The following is a 22243-nucleotide window of genomic DNA, read 5'->3' as shown; positions in this document are numbered from 1 at the left end:
GTGCTCTAAAATAAAAAGTAAAAAAAAAAAAAAAGAAAAAAAAAAGTGAAATCAGAAATGTCACTGACCAAAGACCTTACCTTTGGTTAATCATTTCTAAGACTTCTCTGACTCATTCACCTGAGGGTGGCTTTGACTGACTAAAGGCAGAGAACATACAACTTTTAGTTTCATTTAGTTTTATATATATAAGTTTGCTCTGTAACCACAATGAGAAGGCGGGCTCAAACCTGCAGCCAGAAGGGTTTGAGATACAAAGATCACCTCACTTCTTGGAGATTGTGAAAGTGTTTTCTGAGTTTTCTTCCCTCATTGGAAGGATCCACACATCCCATGTGGGTCGGGTAAATGCAGAAGGATGGTCCACATGACCTCTTACGATTGCCAGTGACAGTTACAGAACTAAATGGTGGTTATTTTGCTTACAATCATTTGTGTATTAGCTTTCCTTAAATGGGAACATACCCATTAAAAATCAAACCGGGCTCTTCATTGTTAAGGTACTTGGAGTCTAGAAGGGTGAAATCATGGTGTTGTGCCGTACATAAAATTATATGGAAAAATGCCAAAGAACTATTGCAAAATAAAGTGCTGAGGAAAACTAGGAAACCGTTGATAAAAGATAAGGGGGAGGTTTGGGGTAGGTATTAAGACCAGAGCACGAGTAAGAAGTGATGTGATGATAGCGACACCCACCAACAGCCGCAGGAACGGGAGTGAGAGGCACTGAGCGCGGGCTTGAGGGAGTATGTTTTCTCAAACTTGTCTCTGCTCCCCTATGCATCCATCACCTCCCTGCACAACTCGGCCATTTACTGTTTCTCTTGTGTGATATGTGAGGGTCATAGTTGTCTGTCAGAACTGTGAGGATGTTCCTTTTATGAGGCCTCCATCGGCCCACAGCCCTGCAAGAGAAGCCTCTCTCAAAACCCACCGCTTCCAGGTGCTCATCCCAGGAAAGCAGCTCAGGACCCCACAGTGACATAGGCCTTGGGGAAGGTTGACACGAGCCTAGTAAAGGACGAGTGCTCAGAAGTGCCCTCCTGCTCTGTGCAGGGGACAGAGGGGACAGGCTGTGGCATCACTCTGAGCAGAGTACCCAGGCCGGTGCAGACCCAGTTCTGCTGTCCTAGCACGCAGCTTCCGGCAATTTTGTTCCCCTTATGTAACTCCTTTCACTTGACTCTTGAAGTAATGACCGCCCCCTCCCCACGCATTGGCATGATCCACCACATGTCAGGCATTGTGCCAGGGCGCAGGGGCAGGTGGAAGCGGTGAGACCCGGCCTCGAACGGCTTTCACAGGAGGCGAGTGAGTGCTCTAGAAGAAGTACAGTGTGTGCTGGGAGCAAAGGGGAAGGAGTAATTAAAGTGAAGAGGAGAATTAGAAGGCCTGTCACACCTTTGTGGAGCAAAAGCACTTTTTTTTTTTTTTTTTTTTTTTTTTTTGTACTTTGTGTAAAATTCTAATGTATCAAGGAAGCTTTCCAGAGAAAGGTAAATAACGCAAGTGCAGGGCTGGAGCATAGACCACACGGGACACGTTTAGGGACAAGTGAGGAGCTTAGTAACTGAAGAGGAGGAGGATGGGACAGCAGGACGTTGGGACATAATCTAGTGGGTTCTGAAGGGGAAGGTTTTCAGTCTGCTGATCCAGAGCGTGGCCAAGGTCAGGAGATGGGCCGGCAGCACTAACACTTTTGTTTATTCATTCGTTTACTTATATGTTCATTGACTTGACCATTCAGCAAGCATTTATTCATCATTCCCCCTGTGACAGCGCTAATCCAGGGGCCGAGGAAGGAAGAATATTAAGACACAGTTTCTTTCCTGGAGGAAATATCTCCGTCTGGTGGAGAGGACAAGTACAGTGGTAACTGACCTAGATAATAATTGCTACCTGCTCCAAGAACAGAGTTGAGCAAGTGATTGATTATGTTTGGAGGTAGAGGATGGTCAGAAACAGCTTTAAAAAGTGTGTCATTTGAGCTGAGTTTAAGGGATAAATGGGAGCAGGAGCTCGCCAGATTACAGCGGGAAGCCTTTCAGACCGCACAAACAACACAACAAGCCCAGAAGCTTGGCTGCGTGGGGCACACTAGGAACAAGGGGAGTTAGCTGAGTGGTTCCAGATTTGGAGGGGAAACAGGGAGGAGAGACTAGAGACATAAATTAGATCTGGAATACGGCTTAGTCCTGAAGGCAGTGGGACAGTGTTGAAAATGTGTAAGCTGGGACGTCAGGAAAGTAAATGTCTGTAGGATGTAGGGAGGATCAGAGAGGTCCCGACAGACTGTAGGGAGATAGATGTGTTACTAGCCCTTTCATTTATGCAGAAGAAAAGCCAGGAGGACCAGAACTGGGGTGGATTCGGTAGGACCTGATAGGGTTATCGAGTGAGAAATTATAATGTGGGTAACTCCCGGGTTCCTGGCTTGAGTGAGTGGTGCATTCCTAAGACTGTTCAGACAGGAAGAAGATGATGAGTTCATTCTTGAATAAGGTGAAGGTTGGAATAAAATTATGTGAAACATTGAACAATGTTTTAGGGTTACTGCAGGATATGTGTGATGTGCTCCCCACCCCCCACCCCACCTTAAAATCCTCCAGGGGCTCCCCTGTTCCCAGCAGCCCCAACCTGGGCCCTCCATGTCACTGCTCAGCCCTACCTCCTAACCCTTGTTCCAGCCTGAGCAACTTGCAGTTCCTTTACCTTGCTAGGTTGTGTTCTACTTCTTTATGCATCTAACTAGAACACCTTTTTCCTTCTCTTGCTTTTTGCCTGGCCTATTTTGAGACTCACTCAAAGGTAAGATCTTTAAAGAAGCCTCCCCTGACATTCTCTACCACCACTGCCAGGGAGGGTTAGTATAAATCTGCCAAAAGCTGAATGCTCACCCACGTGATTGTAATGAGTTTGTATGTATGTCACCTCCTCTACCACTATGTCCCCCAGGACAGGAGGCATCTTTGTATCTACTGTTCCCAGCCCAGATGGAAAATAGGACATCAGTAAATGTTTGCTAAATGAACAGATCCCAGTGCCAGTGGGGGCATCCAACCTTACATCTACCATTGCGCCCCACCCCCCATCCTTTATTCCAAACCCTCCATTATCTAAAGGCTAGTTGTTCAGTCATCTAGGCCCATGGCCCTTGGCTTGGTTATTTGTGTGAAATGGAATAGGAAAGGAGAAATAACCCTGAGGCCTAGAGAGGAGGGCCGCTAAAGGGTTGGGGACTGAAATGGAACTCCCCAAGTAGTCAAGGATGCAAGTTTACAAGAGCCTAGCCTGGCCTAGACTAGCCCTGTGAGCCTTCCTCTTTCTAAACTACTGGGCCCTATTTTCTATCACCATCTGGTGGCCACATCTATAAATAACAAGCTCCCAAGAGCTAAAAGAGCTTCTATAAGGCAGAGTTCCATGGATTGGCCTCAGAGGGCTATAGCTCCTCACCTGCCCCAGCTGTAACGTGCATATTTGTACGTATACAAGATTTGCCTCATGCAAGTAAGAAGTGCAAAGAACTTTCATTTTTTAGTTATTATTTATTTTACTTTATTTTACGTTATTTTAGAGCGTGAGCCAGGGAAAGGGGCAGAGATAAAGAGAGAATCTCAAGCAGGCTCCATGCTCAGTGCAGAGTCTGACATGGGCCTCAATCCCAAAACCCTGGGATCATGACCTGAACCAACTTGAGCCAACCAGAAGCTCAACCGACTGAGCCAACCAGAAGAGCCAAGAACTTTTAATCAGATTCTTAAAGAAGCTTATAGCCTCCAAAAGGCTGACCGTTGGAAAACCAACACTCACATAAAATAAGTGATTTGTTTGCTAGTTTGTGACACCAACTTACGGTTTCTTTCCACTGTCTCACGGCTTTTGTATACAAATGTATGTATTCTGTGGTACTTACAGCAGCGAACAAATCGGTGGTATAGCTGTCTTATTTATCAACCCAGAAGGTTGAAGGGTAAGAGCGACCTCGGCTAATCACAGCCGGCTGGGGTAGAGGGAGGGATAAATGCTAACACCATTGAACATCTATATATTAGACATACTGGAGTCGAATTTCTAAACAGCCTTCAAAGTATGTTTTTTTCTTAATGTTTATTTATTTTTGAGAGAGAGAGAATGCATGAGCAGGGGAGGGGCAGAGAGAGAGAGAGAGGGACAGAGGATCCAAAGCAGGCTCTGTGCTGACAGCAGTGAGCCCGATGTGGGGCTCAAACTCACAAACCATAAGATCATGACCTGAGCCGAAGTCTGAAGCTTAACTGACTGAGCCACTCAGGTGCCCCTAAAATATGTTTTTAATCATCATTTTTGTAGATATATTAACTAAAGCTCAGAAAGAGAAAGTGCCTTGCCCAAAGTCACACAGCTAGTAAATCAAGAGAAACCAGCCTGCCTCCTCAGCCTGTTTTGCCTCACCAGTCAGCCACACAGGGCTTTGAACGAGCCAGTTTGTGTCCCCGGTAGATGGTCCTGGACCCCTTTAACCTGCCCCGTCCCTTCCCTTTTTCTCTCTCTTAGGAGTGCCAGCTTCTCTCAGGGCACCAGGGCCTCGTTTCTCATGAGGAGCGACACAGCTGTACAGAAACTTGCCCAGGGCAATGGACACTGCGTCAATGGGGTCAGCGGTCAAGTCCATGGCTTCTATAGCCTCCCCAAGCCAAGCCGGCACAATACAGAATTCAGAGACAGTACCTACGACCTCCCCCGGAGCCTGGCCTCCCACGGCCACACGAAGGGCAGCCTTACGGGCTCTGAGACCGATAATGAGGACATATACACCTTCAAGACACCCAGCAACACTCTATGTCGGGAGTTTGGGGACCTCCTGGTGGACAATATGGACGTTCCAGCCACCCCACTCTCAGCCTACCAGATCCCTAGGACATTCACGCTGGACAAGAACCACAATGCCATGGCAGTGGCCACTCCTGGGGATTCGGCCATAGCTCCCCCACCCCGGCCCCCCAAGCCAAGTCAGGCAGAAACACCTCGATGGGGCAGTCCTCAGCAGAGACCTCCAATCAGTGAAAGCAGCAGATCCGTCTCTGCCGCTGCCACCATCCCCAGGCGCAATACCCTCCCGGCGATGGACAGCAGCCGGCTCCACCGAGGTTGGTGTAAACCTCAGCTGCGACCCTGGGGAAAGGGAGGGAGCGTGGCAGTTCTCAGTAACGTGCCAGCCTTTGGTCATCCATACCAAGGAGACCTAGGCCCACCTGGGTCCCTGAGACTCACAGGTTCAGGCATCTTGTACCCAGACCCTTCCCAGCTGGTGCTCCAGCGCCGGAGGCCAGTAGGAGACTCTGCAGTGCAGGAGTGTGGCCGACTCTGTCTGAGAGAAGTTACTATCGTACTGAAGGAGATGGAACATTCTTGGTTAACCACAGCATAAGTTATTATGGGTTTCAAAGTCCAAATCACAGTATTTGATTCATTTTTATATAAAACCAAAGACTGAACAAATAAATTTAGAGGACCATTTCAAACTGGAGCCAAACCTATGTGGGCTAACAGACTATTAAAACAAATTTTGAGCTATTAAATATTTTCTAAGCCATACTTGAATTTCTTTGGTTAAAGTCTGAAGGTCTCTCTGAAGCATATACATTTTCTTGTCACTGACTCCCCCTGAGCACATTCCAGCTCTGCATAAGCCACCTCTGTTTGATGAAAAACGATAGTAATATTAATCTTTCATTTTCATCTTGCTGGATAGCTTGCAAAGTCTGCTCTTACCCACCCTGTTGCTGAAGCCACATAGTGAGCCTGAGAGTTTGGTGGGACAAAGCCTCATAGTCTCCCATTTCCCATGAGGCCTGTGGTAGTTAAGAGACTTATTCAGGGTTGCAGAGTCCATCAGTGCCAGAAGTGGGACTTGGACCCGGCGTCCTGAGTCTCGGCACAGTACTCTTTCAGTCTGTCAACTATTCAATCAATCACCTTGTGCTTTGGAATTGAAATGATACATAGGAGTATAAAACATGTCCCTCCCCTTCAGAGAGCTCACATCTAGTTGGGGAAATAAAAGCACATAAAAATTAGTCAAGTATCCTTATTCCTGTAGTATCTGTACGAGTAATGACCTGGGGGAGTGGGACAGGCATTCGGTGGTATAGGAGTTAAAGGAGAGGCGCATACCTGTAGGAAGAAGTAGTTCAGAAAGGATCCTCTGTTGGTGCCAACACTGGAGCTAGATCTAGAAGTCTGGGAGGAATTTTTGAACTGAGGAATGACATGATGGAAGTAATACCCTATCACTTGGGGTTGAGGGTAGTATCTTCTGGAGTAAGACCCTGAGCAACACTGGTGAGGCTTTGGGGAAGTGTCAGCACATGGATCAGCTGGGAGTGCGTGTGAATCTTCGTTCCTGTCTCGTAGCTTCTTCCTGTGAATCCTACGAGTACCCCCAGCGAGGAGGAGAGAGTGCAGGCCGGTCTGCCGAGTCCATGAGTGATGCGGTCCGTTCTTTCCTGGTGAGTGGGGGTCAGCCAGGGGTCCTCAGGCCAGCCCAGCTGGGCTAAAGTTCACACCCCATGGAAGAAGGGAGTGGTGGCATCTCCCTATAGGACCCTGCCTAGTTCCTTGTCTCAGTTCAGATCCCTGAGTTTTTTAGAAAGTAAGATACAGGTGTCTGGTGTGGAAGTGTGCTAGACTACAAGACTACCAGCCCTGCCAATAAGTAGGACAGGTCTAGAATGCAGAGGACCTGGGCTCTGAGGTCCCACCTGGAGGAGGGCCTGTAGTGTGAGACTCCGGGTAGGGGCAGTGCTCAGTCAGTCATGGTGGCAGAATTATGATTTGAGTGCAGGATCCCGGGCTGGCCTCTGGACAGGGCTGACCACGACTCTCCGACAGACTAGGGCCTGGCCTCATGCCCATTGGAAAGACCAGACATTGGGTAACTAAAGCAGAAGCAACTTAGTTGTATGTGTGGACAGACAGGGCAGGAGTTGAAGAAAGGCTATAGCCAGGGTTCTTGCATTGTGCAACACGGCGGTCACACTGAGAGCTGGACTAGGGAAGCGCACCTGGCCGAGACCTCGCCAGCCAGGGCCAAGCTTTACTTTATGCTCCTTGCCCTGCTAGGGCTTGAGACTCTGACCTGCTAATGAGTCTGGACTTGAGGTGGAATAAGGGTTCTAGACCAAACCTGTGTGGTCAGTGGCCTGGGCCACCCACAGCCTTGGTCAGACACCCAGAAAGCCTTGTGGACCCAGCCACCAAGGGTACTTATTCGAAAGATTTATTGAAAATTTTAAGTGGGTCACAAGGGATCATGGAAACTAGAAGGGACCCACAGACTTCTTTCTGCCTCCCACTGCACTTTCTACTTGGTCTTCCCAGGCAGCTAACTCAGTTACCACTTCCCTTTTGCCTTGTATACAAATTCTCACCCCTTCTTGTTTCTTCATGGTAGTTACTGCTGTATTTCTTCCACTCTCTCTCCAGCCAGGGAAAACAGTTGTAGGCCGATCAGATAGCACCAATTCTGAGGACAACTACGTGCCCATGAATCCAGGTTCCTCCACCCTGCTGGCCATGGAGCGAGCAGGTGATAATTCCCAGAGTGTCTACATCCCCATGAGCCCAGGACCCCATCACTTTGACGCGCTTGGCTACCCCTCAACAGCCCTTTCTCTGCACCGGGGCCCCAGCCGAGGGAGTGAGATCCAGCCACCCCCTGTCAACCGCAACCTCAAACCTGACCGGAAAGGTAAGTCTCCTCTTTCCCCTGTCCCATGTCTGGACAGTGTCCAAGAACCATTTTCACTCATTTGCATTCATTTGGGGATCGGGTGGATCCTGAACTTTCCTTGCAAGGAAGTGTTTAGTCTCTGAACCCCCAAACTCTCACACACATACACAAACACTCAAATTCATTCCAGTGGTCTAGGGACCAGCTACTGGAGTAGCCTGGGCAGGAGTGCAGGCATGAGCAGGACAGGACACATTCGGGTTGCAGTTCTGCCACCTGCCAACATGGGGTTAGAAGCAAATCATTGTGCATCTCTGAGCCTTGTTTCTCACTTGAAAAATGTGAATACTTGCCTCCTAGAGCACTGAGGGACACAGGTAACATACCTAAAAGTGCCTTATAAAGTATGAGATGCTGTTGGAGGATACGGGATGAGTATTAAATCTGGGAGGAACAATCTGTTGTCAGACCCAGTGTCCCCATTTTGGATTCTGAAAATGTGATTGCTACAGTGCAGAGAAAATATCATTTGGGATCTGAAGACATGGCTTCAGGGCCTGTCAACATAGGCAAAGATTATAGAACCTGCTGAGCCTCAGTTTCCCTGCTTACAAGTGGGAATACGAAAGTATTTATAAATATACTTGTGTGTTATACGTAAGCGTGTGTATGTGTGGCATTATCGTGTGGCTGATCATTTGACTTTCTGTTCCTGCTCCAGCAAAGCCAACACCACTCGACCTGAGAAACAACACTGTCATCGATGAGCTCCCCTTCAAGTCACCTGTCACCAAGTCTTGGTCGAGGGCCGTGTGAGTTATCTGTTTGTGGATGCGGGACCTGGGAACAGGCCTGTGAGGGCTGGCCAGGGCAAGGGTGGGGTCCAGAGAGCTGCATCCCGATGCTGGCGGTAGCTGAGCAGTCTCTTGGTCTCTCAGGGCTGGGTTTCCTCATATGTGGAGGGGGAGTGATTGTACCTGTTCTGTATCAGATCCGAATGTGATAATGGAGGGTGGAGCTGCGAGGGTGGAGACAGAACTGTCCTCCCGAGTTTACTCTGTCTTCTCCCTACCCAGTCACACCTTCAACTCCAGCTCCTCCCAGTACTGCCGCCCCATCTCCACCCAGAGCATCACCAGCACGGACTCCGGAGACAGCGAAGAGAACTACGTCCCTATGGTACGTCCTCTGCGGTCTGCAGGAATGCCGCCCTCAGACTATCCTGGGACCACCTCAGTTACCCATGATTTGTGATTACTTTGCTGCTGCAATTCTTCTTGAGCACAAGTGTGTCGAGCACTGTGGGGTAATGATAGAGGCAAGGAAGACACGGTCTCTGCCCTCCAGGAGGCCATGGTTTTAAAGGGCGGAGAAGGTCTGCCACTCATGACTGTTACATGGGTGGCATGGTCAGTATTCCTGGAGAGCCAGTGCTGTGGGGACACAATTGTGGGATGGGCAGTCATATCGGGCTGGGGAGAGGGAAGGCGGCCGTGTACAAGGAGGGAACACAGAGAATGACCGTTAACTATGGCTACGGCTACAGGTGGAGGCTGTGCTGAATCCAGATCATGAAGGACCCTGAATGCTGTCTTGGGAGGTCCGGACTTTCCTGTGGGGCACAGGAGCCCCAGAAGGTTTAGCAGTCCAGGCGATTAGAAAGGGGCTTCAGAATAGTCATAGCGAGCATGTAGAGAATAACTAGAGCATCCTTCAAAGTTGACTTCTTTCTTCTTTCCTGTTAAAATCTTTGTGCTGTTGCACAAACATGAGCAAGAATGTGAGCATAAGCATTTATTTTTTATTTTTTTTAACTTTATTTTTGAGAGGGAGGGGCAGAGAGGGAGGGAGACGCAGAATCTGAAGCAGGCTCTGAACTGTCAGCACAGAGCCCGACGTGGGGCTGGAACTCACCGACCACGAGATCATGACCTGGGCCAAAGTCAGACACTTAACCGACGGAGCCACCCAGGCGCCCTGAGCATAAGCATTTATTGAGTTATCTCCTAAGGGGTGGCCAAACACACATAACATGACTCACGGTGGTGAAGGCCACGGTAGAGGTATAAACACAGGCAGCACAGGAGAAGTTTCCTCCCTGAGATTTTCACTGAAGAGGGAATGGCTGCCCCACACCTGGGAGTTGCTGCATGAATAATGAAAAAACGAATCAACCAAACAGTAAGCAGCCAAAAACAGAACATAGGACTGTTGCCATTCTCATTAGAATATGACTTCAGGAAAATTGTAGACAAGTTGGTCTTGATGGAGACAGGAGCCTAGAGCGTAGCACTTGTGCAGCCCAGGGCTGAGGCCGCCCTGCTCAGATCTGGTGGGAGTGAGCTGCTTTGGGGTGACGGCCCCATGCCGGGCCAGGGAAGGGAGCTTCAGAGAAGCAGGTTTGGTACAACAGAAGACTTTCCAACCTGCAGGGCATAAAGGAAATGCACCCCTTCCTAGGGGCCAGCAAGCCAAGGCCGGGTTGGTCAGGGAACCTGAGGAGGAGATCTGGCCCGACGGCCCAGAAGGGAGGTGGCCTGGCACAGTGGGAGCAACACAGGTTTGGGAGTTAAAAACAGACCCGGCTCCCATCCCTGCTCATGAACTGTACGACTGTAGGCAAGTCACTTTGCTTCTCTGAACCACAGCTTTATCTTTGCTTTAAATAAACAAGAATAGTAATAATACCTACATCACAGGATTGCGGTGAGGGCTTAAATGAGAACATGAGAAGTCCCTGGCCCTGGTGCATGACTCCAAGCGGGCACTCTCCTTCCTCCCAGAGATGTGTGTATTCCCAGGTGGTGGGTTACTCTGTCTCCTCAACTGACTGATGGTTTTTCCTTCCTTTGTGATAGCAAAACCCAGTGTCTGCGTCTCCCATCCCCAGCGGCACCAGCAGTCCGGCCCCTAAGAAGAGCACGGGCAGCGTTGACTATCTGGCCCTGGACTTTCAGCCGAGCTCCCCAAGCCCCCACCGCAAGGTACGGGGCTCGGTGGGAGTGGTGGAGTGCCCGGCTGCCGGCTACTCTACCGCTTTTCGTTTAGTCTGGGTCTTAGAGGGCTCACATGCCTCCTCTCTCACACACATGGGTGCTTGAAGTCCCTAGGACCATTTCAGCCAGTCCATCCCCCTTGTACAGCTGAGCAAATGGACCCACACCAGAACAGGAGCTGCTCAGGGTGACAGAATGGGATCTTGTGTCCTGGTCCTGAGCTCCTCTTTGAAAACTCACTGTCTAGGTGCATCAACTAAGTGCCTCTGATACGGGGACCTGCAGAGGGGATGCCTGGGCCCCGGAAAGCCCTCCACAGGAAGCATACTTAGCTGCCGGGTCCAGACTGCTGGGTGGCTGGGAGAGCTCCCCGCTGGCTGCTGCTTGTTGGCACCCAGCAAATTCTTTCTGGATGAGTGGCCACAGGGAGGTGGGTGGAGGCAGAGATAGAAGACCTGGGTCCCCTAGGAGTTGGGAAATCAGGAGCACTGACAAGAGGCTGTTACATGAGCAGGAGCGATGATGCAGTTTAGGCTTTAAAGACCAGTTTCAGAAAGAGAATACAGGCTCCTGAGGCCAGTCAGGGTGGCAGGCAGAGGCCCATCCCTTCTCCCTTTGAGGCAGCTCACAAAGTCCCCTTACTGACAGCTCACAGCACTTCCCCATTCTGTCCTCAGCCGTCCACGTCCTCTGTGACTTCCGATGAGAAGGTAGACTACGTTCAGGTGGACAAGGAGAAGACCCAGGCTCTGCAGAGCACCATGCAGGAGTGGACAGACGTGAGGCAGTCCTCGGAGCCTTCCAAGGGCACCAAGCTGTGACACAGGGGCCACCAAGTCTGGGGAGGCGCCTGGAGGTAGAATCACCGGAGCTGGCTCCTCCCCGTCTGCCCCCGCCCCCTTCTCTCCAGTTGTCCCCTCCACTCTGGCCTTCAAAGCACTTGATGTCAGGGACCCTGAACCCTTCTCCTGGGAGGTGAGGGCCTGATCAAGGCACTACTCTGCCCACTCAGGGCCCACCTTTGATTTTTATCAGTAATGGCCATCCTCTACCCACCTTAGTTAGAGCTATTGCCAAAAAGCATCCTTCAGCCTCTTTTTCTGTCCTTTAGACCTAAATACCTACTAGGCGTTGGGAGGGGCTGGGGCTCTGAGCCAGATTCCACACCTCACATACGGTCTTGGCCCTCAAGCCCTCTTCCCTCCAGCTACTGGGCTACCTCTCCTTAAGTCCCACAAGATGCCACGTCATCTCGCTGGTCCAAGGAGCCCAGGACCAGCAGACCAAAGTGGACATGGACTTCTTCATCCTTGTCTTTCTTGGTAGGGGAGAGGCAAGGCCACCAAAAGATGGAGTTGAGAAGGAAGGTTAGAGGTGGTCTTGAGGGACAGAGGAATGAGATCCCAGGTGCAGAAGGCAGTTGATATGGGCAGGGGGGCCTCCTAACTTGGTAGCTGTTGTAGGTTGGGAGAGCCAGAAGAATGAGGACAAAAGGAAGAAAAACAGAGGATAGGCAACCAAAAACAAGGGGCAGGGGGTGACAAGGACCCTGTGGGGTCAGGGCCCCCAGGACTGTGGAGCTTACAGGCCCTCTTCCCTGGGTGGACCCGCTAGAGGAGGCTTCGACGGTGCTGGGTGTGCAGTGGAGGGAGGCAAGTGATGCAGGGTCGGGATGGATCGTGGGGTGGACTGGAGGTGCTTTAGGGCTGTATACCGCAGTGGGGAGGGTGCAGCAAGTGAGTTTGTGCAAGACAGGCGGTGGGGGTGGGCGGATGACTGACAGATGGGAGGCAGGGTAAGGATGGTGGAGGTGGACAGTGCCTGGGGATGCAGAGAGGAGCAGAAAGTGAAGGAGCCACGTGTGCAGGGCAGACCGAGGGCAGCGGGGAAAGCAGGCAGGGGAGAGTGGTGTCCCCAAGGATGGGTAGGAGAGCAGGGGCTCGTGCCAGGGCCCAATGGAGGTACGAGTGTGGTGCCGGGAGCCCATAGTGCTTGCCCAGTTCATCTTACAGCTGTCGCTCCCTGCTAGCCCAGTGCCACACTGGACTCAGACCTGACCCTGCAGGGTACAGGAGGCAGGACCTCACCCCCAGGTACTTTCTGGCAACCTGGGGAGGAGGGACCCAAATCTTCCAGAGTTGCAGAGGCAACTGGGCAGATCAGATGTTTCGTCCAACCATGGATGAAGAGACCTCCTTCCTTTGGGAAAAAAATAAAAGACTTCCCACCCTGCCTGGTGGAGGTGGCTCCCGGTCACCAATCAGCCCTTACGAGCCCACACCTGGCCCTTCTCTAAGAAGCTCTGACCTGGCAGAAATTATTTTCTCAACGGTAGCCCGTCTCCTAACTCAGCTGCATTTTGTAATGCCTGCTGGGGCCAGGTTCTGGAAACACAGGGATTAATCAGTTTGTGCGCTTGAGAAGGCAGGGGTGGCAGGAGTCACGAGGGCATTGGTAACGGCTGTGAGAGACTGGAAATATTGGAGAGCACAGGCAACAAGGCTACTTCTTCAGGAGGTTGGTGCAGATCAGGCCAGAGGAGGTGGTATCTAGGAAAAGGGGGTGCCAAAGATGGAGTTTTCTAGGGGAGGAGGGCAGGGCTGGGGGTCCAATCCTTCCCAAGCCCTGGGGCTGGTGGCAGTGACCTATACCGTGTCCTGTAAGGCCCTCTCCAAAGTCTCCTAGGGCAGAGCGTTTAATGGTGCTCCCCCTTAGCCCCAGGATGCCTTACAATGTCAGCACTTTCAGAACGTACCACAATGTGAATGAAATTGGCTGCAGTCTTTAGAAACGGAGGTCTTCAGGTCTGATGTCCAAGGAGGCCCCTTTCGGGCTCTTCGTTCCTGTACCTCCCAGACCCTTAGGCTGGAAGTGGGGGAGGAGGGTAGAGATGGCAGGAAGCATAAGGGGAAATGGGCCTGTTGAAGGTGGAGACTCGGGCTCACAGGCGTGAAAACTGTCAGGTGACTAGTCTACATCTGTCAGTTCTGTTTAAAAAGCTGATCGATGGCCCTCTCCCTGGTGGCCTGGCAAGGGTAGACCCCAGGTTGGGGATGCCTTCCCAGCTGGCACAGCTCCCACGAGGACTCCTTGGGCCCGGAGCTCCACCTCTGCAAAGTTCAACTGGAGCAGGAACAAGCAGAGTGGGAAGGAGGGTTGCAGAGCGATGGGCAAAAAAAAGCCAGGTGTGAAGGGGCCACCATCTTTGAAAGGGTGTTAGATTAGCCCGAGGCCCTTCCGCGCTGAGCTGTGCTAAGGGAAAACTCCCTGCTCTGGAACATCTTTCCCAGGGTCTGGCTCACCAGGCAGCACCCAGAGCATTAATCAGTTAACCCAGCCCCCTCCCCGAGATGGACTTCAGTGACATCTACATTGGAAACCCTTCAGCTATGCCCTGTTCCTAGGAGAGAAGCACAACTATTCTGGAGCGAGTGGAGCAAGGGCTCCACTCCAGCCTGCCCTCTGGCCCCTTTACTTGCTGCAGGGCTACAGCCTTGGCTCCAAGCCCTGGCTGACCAGTCTCTCCCCCTGACCCCCTTTTGACAGAGCTCTGGACTCAAGAGGACAGGGTGGAGGCAAGTTAGGACTTGGTCTACAAAGAGGGAAGCAAGGCTGGGCACATAAGCTCTGGAGCTCCCTCTTCTCTGGAGGGCCTGCATTCTGGGGCTCCCCAAGCTCCCTGGCTGGCCTACTGAGGGGCCCCCTGGAGATTCAGGATGTCATGTGATAGCTGGTGGTGTGTATTCTTGTGTGTTGGTTACACGTGTCTTGAAATTTAGAATCATGTCGCACAGAATTGTCTATTTGTTGGGAAGAGAAAATGGGCTGGCAGCCCAGTCTTAGGTTCTTGCCCTGTTAGACCATTTAAAATTGACATTTAATTTTTCAAATCACTGTTGGTGCCTAATCACTTAAGTTATTAATTTATTCTGTTTTCTTTAAAAAAAAATTTGTAACATGTATTTATCCTCTGTGAGTAGGGGTGGGTGGGAGTGTGTTCCAGTGGGTCCTGTTTTTTGCTGTGGTGACACATGGTACAGGCCTGGAGCTTGCAGGTCCCTTTTTACTGTGGTGTTGGAGCAGGACAACAATAAAGTCCATTAGAAGCAAATGGAGACGGCTGCTGGAGCTTGCCTCATCTGAAGGGGATGGAGTCCACATGCACTCACACCCAGCCTGGGTGCTCCAGTGGGCACCAGTTTGCTCCCTTTCACTTTAATAGTAAGTAACTGGGCACCTGTCCTAGCTGGGAACAAGAATGAATCCTCCTTACCTTGGAATTTGTATTCCTGATGTACAAAATGGTGCACAGAGCATAGAGAGGAATTCTGAGAGTGACTTGGTCTCTGACAGACTATGGGTCCAGCTTCTAGTCCACCGGCTCCAGGGTCTGTGACATTTCCACCTCCAGCACAGGCCTAAGCCCCTGGCCACACCACTGCCTCCCTCCCTTCTCTGCCCTCTCAAGACAGGCAGCACTGGTGGAAAGGACTCGTGCATGCCTTTCCAGCTCCAAGAATGAGATGGCATCTGGGGAAGGACCTGGGTGCAGGCCTAGGGGGCTGCCTCCCACCTTTCCGGGCCCAGATGTGTCCCAAGAGGGGCCACACACACTGGCCCCAAGTACTCAAAGGAGGTAACAGCACTAGCCAGTTCTGGGCAGTCTAGAGCTCTCAGGGTCTGAAAAATCCCCAGATGCAAGGGCTTTGGCTTCACCTGAGAGGTGAGTCCCTTGGACAGTATCCCATAGGGCAGCCCCCAGCCTGGGCACCTGTCCCGCCTCTCAGGATACTGAACGTGTTCTCCCTTCTGCCCGCACCCGAGTGTGCCCCCTACCACCGGTCCCACCCAGCTCTGCCCTCTGGGCAGAGTCCTCACCTTTGACTTAAAAGCGTGCGTTCACCTCCCATGGCATGTCACTACTGCCCAGACACAGCAAGAACCTAAGGGCATGGCAGACATCACAGCCACTGAGGCAGGAAGAATGACATCTTTGAAGGCTTCAGAGAACCTGTTTTTATTCCTGTTTGAGACCCTGAGTCTCTCCTCTCCATTTAGAAGGGTACAGCAGTGTCAGGGCACAATGAGGTCAATATCTGCTCCTCTACCAACCCCCCCCCCCACCAGCCCCCAGGCCACGCTCTAAAGCCAACTGATGAGGAGCTGAGCCAGCCAGCTTTCCTCAGGACGGACAATGGCTTCGCGAGCAACACAAACACATTTGCAGTAAAATAAGGATTCTCTATCTTCACCAGAAAGGGGATGCAAAAGGTGGCATCTCAGGCACTGAGGCAGGCTAGGGGGACTGGGGATTAAGGGTCTCCCGCTGTGACGAGGGGACTGTCCCCCCCTCTACGCACCACTGTTTGGTGTGGAGGGAGACCGTCTCTGATCCTGTGCCAGGCTGCTTCCCACCTCCACTCCTCTCAAAAAAGTACAACGGGTGCAGGCAACCACACACAGTGCCTCTGAAACCCCCCTCAGAGAAACAAGAAGGTGGCCACCACTGTGACACACAGGTCCCCACATGCTGCTCTGCTTTTTATAGTAGAGAGCAATAGGATTGTCTGAAAGGAGCTAGAAAGGGAAATGCTACTTGATGCCAAAACACTAGAGCTGTGGAGTTCAGCCCTGCTGGGGAGACAGGGGGACAAGGCCCAGACAGTGTCCATCGAAGCTGCTTCAAGTTGACCAGGACACTTGGGTGTAAAATCTTAAAGGGGCTGATCCCAGTGTCAGGGGCTTGGGGCTCACCTCCATATCCGAGTCTCTGCAGACCCTTCAGGCTGAGGACCGGTGTCCCAGAAGCATCCTCTCCACCTCTCCCGCCTCCTCAAGACCCCACCTGGCAGAGCACCTCCGTCCCCACCCAGTTCCCAGAGGGAAGGGGTCAAGGCCTCCCCTGAGGTTTCAGGCTGGGGAAGAGTCCACATTAGAAGACCAGTCTGTGGAAGTCCCCGCCATTGCCACCTGCAGGATTGCAGCCTCCCGGAGAGCCTTCGTCCTCATCCTTGTCTTCATCGAAGCCCCTCCCCCAGTGCGGAGATGCTGGGAGTGCAGAGATGTAGGCCGCCCTGCTCCGTGCCTCCTTCTCCTGCTCCTGGAAACACAGATGGGGCGGGGGAGGCAGGGGGGAGGCTTAACATTCAGGCTCTGAAGCCAGAGTCTTCCCCTCACTCCCTGCCCTACTGCCGTCCAGCACAGCATCTCTGAGTGTCTCCCACAGCCCCTGGGGCCACAGCTTCTGCCCAAGGAGTGTTCCAGCTCAGTGGGAGGATGGGTTGAAGAGGATCCATCCTTCTACCCTGTATCTCAGCTTCAAAACCTTTCCTCCTTCTCCCAATAAAATCTCTCAGCCCCTCGGTTTTATAAAAGAAACGCATTCATACAAGACTATGAATAACAAACAAGGGCCTGACATGGCACCAGGGAGGAGGGTCCAGGGACTTAAAGATCAAGTCACAGCGCACAGGGACCTCTCCACAGGTTTCCTGATGCAACTGTCCAGCTCACTGCCTCTCAAGGCATTAAGAACAAACTCACCGGTGAGACACGTCTTCCTCAGGCTGAACTGAGGCCAGCCTCACGGAGACTCCTTACCGCTGGCCCTGCCTCTGACAGCCCAGCAGAAATGTACAATCAGGCCTGCTATCCCCACTCAAAACACCGACTACCTGGCACTTAATGTCCACGGGTCCTGTGACCACTCTGCTGTTCCAGCTGCTAAGTATTCTGATACTGCCCCTGACTCCAAAGAGGGGAGTAGATGGCACATAAGAGGTTTGGGGCAGGGTGGTCCCCGGGTACCCCCTGGAAGCCTCAACTCTTCATTCACAAAACCCCGTGTTGCTCCTTCAGGTACACGAGACAAATGTTAACAAATAACGGAAAGTCTGTTCCTCTGAAGTTAAGGATTATGTCTGTCTAGTCCACCAACATATTCCCAGCACAAAGTAGCTGATGAAAGGACAGCAGAAAAAGGAGATGGGACACCTGGGTGGCTCAGGTCATGATCTCACAGTGAGCTGGAGCCCCCTGTGGAACCTGCTTGGAATTCTCTCCACCCTTCCCCTCATGCAAGCTTTCTCTCTCTCAAAATAAACATGAAAAAAAGAGATGGGGGCATCTGTGTGGCTCAGTTGGTTGAGACTCTCGATGTGGGTTCAGGTCATGATCTCAATGTGAGGTGCAGCCTGCTTGGGATTCTCTCTCTGGCCTTCCCCCCCCCCCACCCCCGACCGCCCAACGTGTGCTTTCTCTCTCTCAAACAAACATTAAAAAGAAAAGGAGGACACAGTGGAGCAATAACGCATCCAAGCTGCTGGTTGTGTGGGAAGCCCTCCACCCAGGAGCTCAGCCCCAGCCCAGGTGGGCCTGCTCACCTGCAGGTAAAGGATGTTGTCTTTGGAAATGGCCTCCATCAAGTCTTTGTGGAGGGTGGGCTCTGCCCGACCTCTGGGAGAGCTCGGCTCGGTCTCAGGCCCCTCCCCAGGCCGCTGCCGGTAAAAGAGCACGTAGGCCGTGTCCTTGGGGAAGAAGGAGGTGACATTACTGACGGACTCGAAGGAAGAGAAGGACACCCGAGTGTCGTTGAACAGGTACCACTGGTTCTCGGGCTCGGGCCTGTCCGCAGCGCCCAAAGAGGGGGCCGGGCGGGCGGCGCCCTCACGGGCATAGCAGTAGTAGTGGCCGCTCTCCGAGGACACTCCCGAGTGCACGACGACACTGCAGAGGTCGTAGGCCTGGCCGCGGCCCCCCGCCAGGGGCAGGCGGAGCAGCAAGGGGATGGAGACGTCGTCCAGGATCTTGCGGCGGCGCATGGAGCGCAAGTCAAAGGAGAAGCGCAGCAGGGTCAGGATGAGGTAGCGCGGCCCCTGGCTCAGCTCCACTGCCTTCTCGGCGTCCTGCAGCGAGGCACAAGGCTCGCAGTAGTAGCGGTTCTCCGCCGTCAGCCGCTCGGGGGACAGGAAGTAGTTGACCAGGTCCAGGACGGACCGGGAGCCCTCCCCGGCGGCGCCCCTCTGGCTCCCTGGCCCCGTGCCGTCCTCTTCCTTCTCCTTTGCGGTCTCTGCCTCCTTCTCCTTCTCAGCCTTCTCTTCCTCCTCTGCCACCGCCTCCTTCTCTTTCTCTTCCTCCTCCTCCTGCTCTCGGGGCCTCTCCTCCTCCCGAGCTTCCTCCTCCACTTCCTCCTGCCTCTCCACCTTCTCCTCCCCACTGATCTGCCCCCCAGGTCCGTGGGGGCCCAGACCTTCAATGTCCAGGACGGCACCGGGGGCATCCCCCGTGACGCAATGTTTCCTCTGCCTCCGAGAACCCACCCTGCTTGGAACCTGGGCTTGGGATGGTGACGGGGGGTCCCCGACCCCAACGTCCTCTGCAGGGAGCATCACTGAGCCCAGGCGGCGGCGGCGACAGCGGTCGGTGGGGGGGAAAGCGAGAGAGAGGTCCGTGAAGGCCTCTTCCCTGGAGGAGACATTGAGGCAGTGGAGGCAGCGTATCCGAGTAACAATCTTGCCTCCGAACATCTTCTCCACAGAGGTGGGACTTGGGCTGGGGGGCTCCTCCGGTGGGGAGGGCGAGCTGGACTGTTTGAGCTTTTGGCAGATCCTGGTCCCCGTCTTCTCCTCCTCGTGTAGCCTGGAGCAGAGAGCGCAGGGCGTTCACACACAGGCACAGATCCTTGCCCCGTGCTCGGGCCTGATTTGTGCCATCTACCTTATCTGCAGGCCACACGTTTAGATGTGTGCATGCGTCCGCACAGGGACTACACACAGGTGTGCAAAATGTCATCCATGCACGTGCACACTCACAAGCCAAGCACATGTGCCACATACCCCCCCTCCATACAGACACACAAACCTGCCACACGAAGACAGGCCGTACCTGCGTGCACGTGCCCCCAGAGCTATGCTGAACACGCGCCCCTGCACTCAGGCAAGCACAGCACACGCGTGTGCACATACTAACCCCTCCCCGGTCATACACGCAGACCCTGCCCACCCCTCACACGCCTCCACACACATTACGCTTTCCACAAGTGCAGCGTGGCACCCGTTTCCAGGAGGAGGCAACAGGGCCGGAGACACAGACTATCCCACAGGCACCCTTCTCCAGCCCTGAAGCCCCCATGCAGAGCCAGGTCTGGCCGCCCTCACCGATCCAACAGGTACTTCAGGTACTCAGAGCAGTCCTGCTGGGTGCCAGGGCTGAACCAGGGTGTCCAGGATGCAGACAAGAAATTCTCTGGAGAAATGGCAGGCCTCTAGGACCAATGCAGATGAAAGACGGGGTCAGGAGCAGGAGGCCACTCACTAACCAGCTCGGCCAAGTGCTAGGCCTGAGGGTCCACCTGGGGATTCTCTGTCCCAAACATCTGGCCTCCTCTCTGAAGTCTTCCCCCTTCCTAGTTGTACCTGACCTGACCCATCCCATCCCACCAAGGCCATGCAGCCTATGAGCATGGCATTAGGTTCATGGAGAAGAACAATCCTCTAAGAACTCACTCTTTCCTGACACATCTCCAGACCCTGTTCAATGCCATTCCTTCTGCCTAAAATACCTTTCCTCCATCGAAAACTTAAAGAGTTCAAGTCCCAGATGTGCCGATGCCTGTTCTGTGCCATCTTCCCAGTGATCCCCTCCACCATCACAATCGTCTGCTCCCCTCCCTCCCTTGCGAGCATATGACACAGTGCGCCTCCCTCTGTTGGAGCACGACCGTTGTTAGCTGCAGGTCTGCCTCCCCCAGCAGACTGGGAGCTCCGTGAAGGCAGGAGCTGTAGCTGACTCACCTCCGTGGCCCCCACAGGGCCTCACATAACGCTTGGCTAAGGGCTTTAGGTTCCATGAGGGCGGGGACCGTAAACAAAACAATTAACACCCCTCAGGGTGACTGGCAGTGCAAGTGCTCCAAAATGACAGATGAGCAAAGCAGCATCTAATGTGAGGGAGTGAATCACTGAGGGGAGACAGGTGGGCAGAACACAGAAGGGGCTCAAAGAGACACTCCCTCTCCTGTCCCACAAGGCACTAAACTGGCCATGAACCCGTGCCAGCCCCAACCTGGGGCTGAACAGCTTACATCAGGAAGCAGGGACTTAGAGGCAGATGCAGACAGGTCCTGGGGAAGGGAAGGGTGTCAGACCAGAGCCTCCTCTCCACCACACCCCAACTCCCCCTGCACTCACCTGGCTGTGCTCCAGAAAGGCAAAGAGCCACTGCAGCTTGGTCATCAAGGGCTGTGAGTTGTTCTCTGTCAATCTGAGCACACAGTGTCTGAAGCTTCAAAATAAAGCAAAAGCATCCAGGTAAGCCAAGGGCATCCAAGGAGCCCCTACTCACCCACAGCACAAACAGGGCAGCCAGTTAAAGGCAAAACAGCCATTTCAATCTCAAGTCTGCATCGGGGGCCGGGGAAGAAGAGCAGATGAATAACCCAGCTTAGACCATGAGGTGACCCCTGCAGCTCCTTCCAGTTCAGACAGCTCATGACTCCAAGTTCAAAGATTCAAAGGTGCTAAGATCCTATGGTCCTGGAGTTCTAAGGCTGGAAGTCTCGGGCATGCACCAGAGTCTGTGCCAGTATGGATCATCACCAGCCACCGCAGCCATTCACGCCCGTCTCCTCCTTCCCTCGGAAATGGTGTTCAGACCTACCCAGAGCAGCAGGCCTTGCTCCAACCTTGACCCTCCAAGTCCTCTCTTACAGCCCCTTCTTAGGGCCCCTGCACCATGGTCCTAGGACCACGCCGAGCGGTTCCCCTGCCTCCGAGTGAGGGCAGGGGTCAAGAGTGAGGAGTCTGCTAAATAAAGGGGACACAGTGGGGCCAGACTGACTCCCAGCAACAGAGTATGATCCTGGAGGAGACAAGATCATACCGCTGACACCCGCATTACTTGGAACAAGCCAATTCTCAGGCCTCACCTCAGCTGCTGTTCTCACAAGCAGCTCTAGGCAAACAGGTCAGGCATCTTTCCAACCTGAGCCCACTGCATATAACAGTGTTATCAAAGTGTGGTCCACCTACCTGTCTGCCACAAAGTTTAAGTTCAGAAGCTGAGTGAGCATTTAGGAACATGTACCCACAGACTTTAATTTCAGAAGCTGAATGAGCACTTAGCAACATGTATAGTGATCTGACCTATGAGCATATAAGCCCATGGCCTTTCTCCCAGTAAGTCATCTGACCATATTTTACAGAGATTTAACAGTCTGAGCAGACTCTAAGCTGGAAAAAAATAATCCTTCACCAGGTCTGAGAAGTATACATGTTAGGAAGTGCTAAAGATTAGCTCCAACCTCCCCCTAGTGTATCTGAAGCTCAGAGAGGAGAAACCAATTTGAGGTCATACCATAAGGTGAAGCAAAGCTTACCTGCTCTATTAATTTTTAAAAAGATGTCTAAATGTGGTGATGAAAGAGGAGTCAAATGGATCAACAGAATATAACAGAGAACCCAGAAATAGACCCCCACAAATATAGTCAACTGACCTTTGACAAAGGAGCAAAGGCAAAAAAAAAAAAAAAAAAAAA

At 52.6% G+C, this 22243-nt stretch overlaps 2 protein-coding genes across 5 annotated transcripts in view; one reads left to right on the top strand and one right to left on the bottom strand.

Annotated features, from left to right (window-relative positions):
- GAB2 (GRB2 associated binding protein 2) overlaps positions 1–13013 on the top strand; it is a 186953-nt gene extending 173940 nt beyond the window's left edge. For both annotated transcript variants that reach the window (XM_049619769.1, XM_049619776.1), the window contains 7 exons: positions 4537–5129; positions 6397–6491; positions 7468–7732; positions 8436–8526; positions 8791–8893; positions 10573–10698; positions 11388–13013. In XM_049619769.1, coding sequence (XP_049475726.1) covers positions 4537–5129; positions 6397–6491; positions 7468–7732; positions 8436–8526; positions 8791–8893; positions 10573–10698; positions 11388–11531 — 1417 coding nt within the window. In that variant the 3' untranslated portion in view covers positions 11532–13013. The remainder of the gene's footprint in view (positions 1–4536; positions 5130–6396; positions 6492–7467; positions 7733–8435; positions 8527–8790; positions 8894–10572; positions 10699–11387) is intronic.
- An 85-nt stretch (positions 13014–13098) lies between these two features.
- USP35 (ubiquitin specific peptidase 35) overlaps positions 13099–22243 on the bottom strand; it is a 55127-nt gene continuing 45982 nt past the window's right edge. The window contains exons 9-14 of one of the 3 annotated variants that reach the window (XM_049619724.1): positions 20898–20991; positions 19866–19972; positions 18093–19347; positions 16681–16810; positions 15589–15653; positions 13099–13575 (exon numbers count right to left, since the gene is read on the bottom strand). In XM_049619724.1, coding sequence (XP_049475681.1) covers positions 15610–15653; positions 16681–16810; positions 18093–19347; positions 19866–19972; positions 20898–20991 — 1630 coding nt within the window. In that variant the 3' untranslated portion in view covers positions 13099–13575; positions 15589–15609. Of the gene's footprint in view, positions 13576–15588; positions 15654–15711; positions 16811–18092; positions 19348–19865; positions 19973–20897; positions 20992–22243 lie in introns of those variants that run through there. The other 2 variants (XR_007455314.1, XM_049619734.1) reach the window with 2 other exon arrangements.

Source organism: Panthera uncia, chromosome D1 (genome assembly GCF_023721935.1).
Source record: "Panthera uncia isolate 11264 chromosome D1, Puncia_PCG_1.0, whole genome shotgun sequence".
NCBI classification, from domain to species: domain Eukaryota; kingdom Metazoa; phylum Chordata; class Mammalia; order Carnivora; family Felidae; genus Panthera; species Panthera uncia.
Note: the sequence above shows the minus strand (reverse complement) of the source record. Positions and strands in the feature narration are given on the sequence as shown.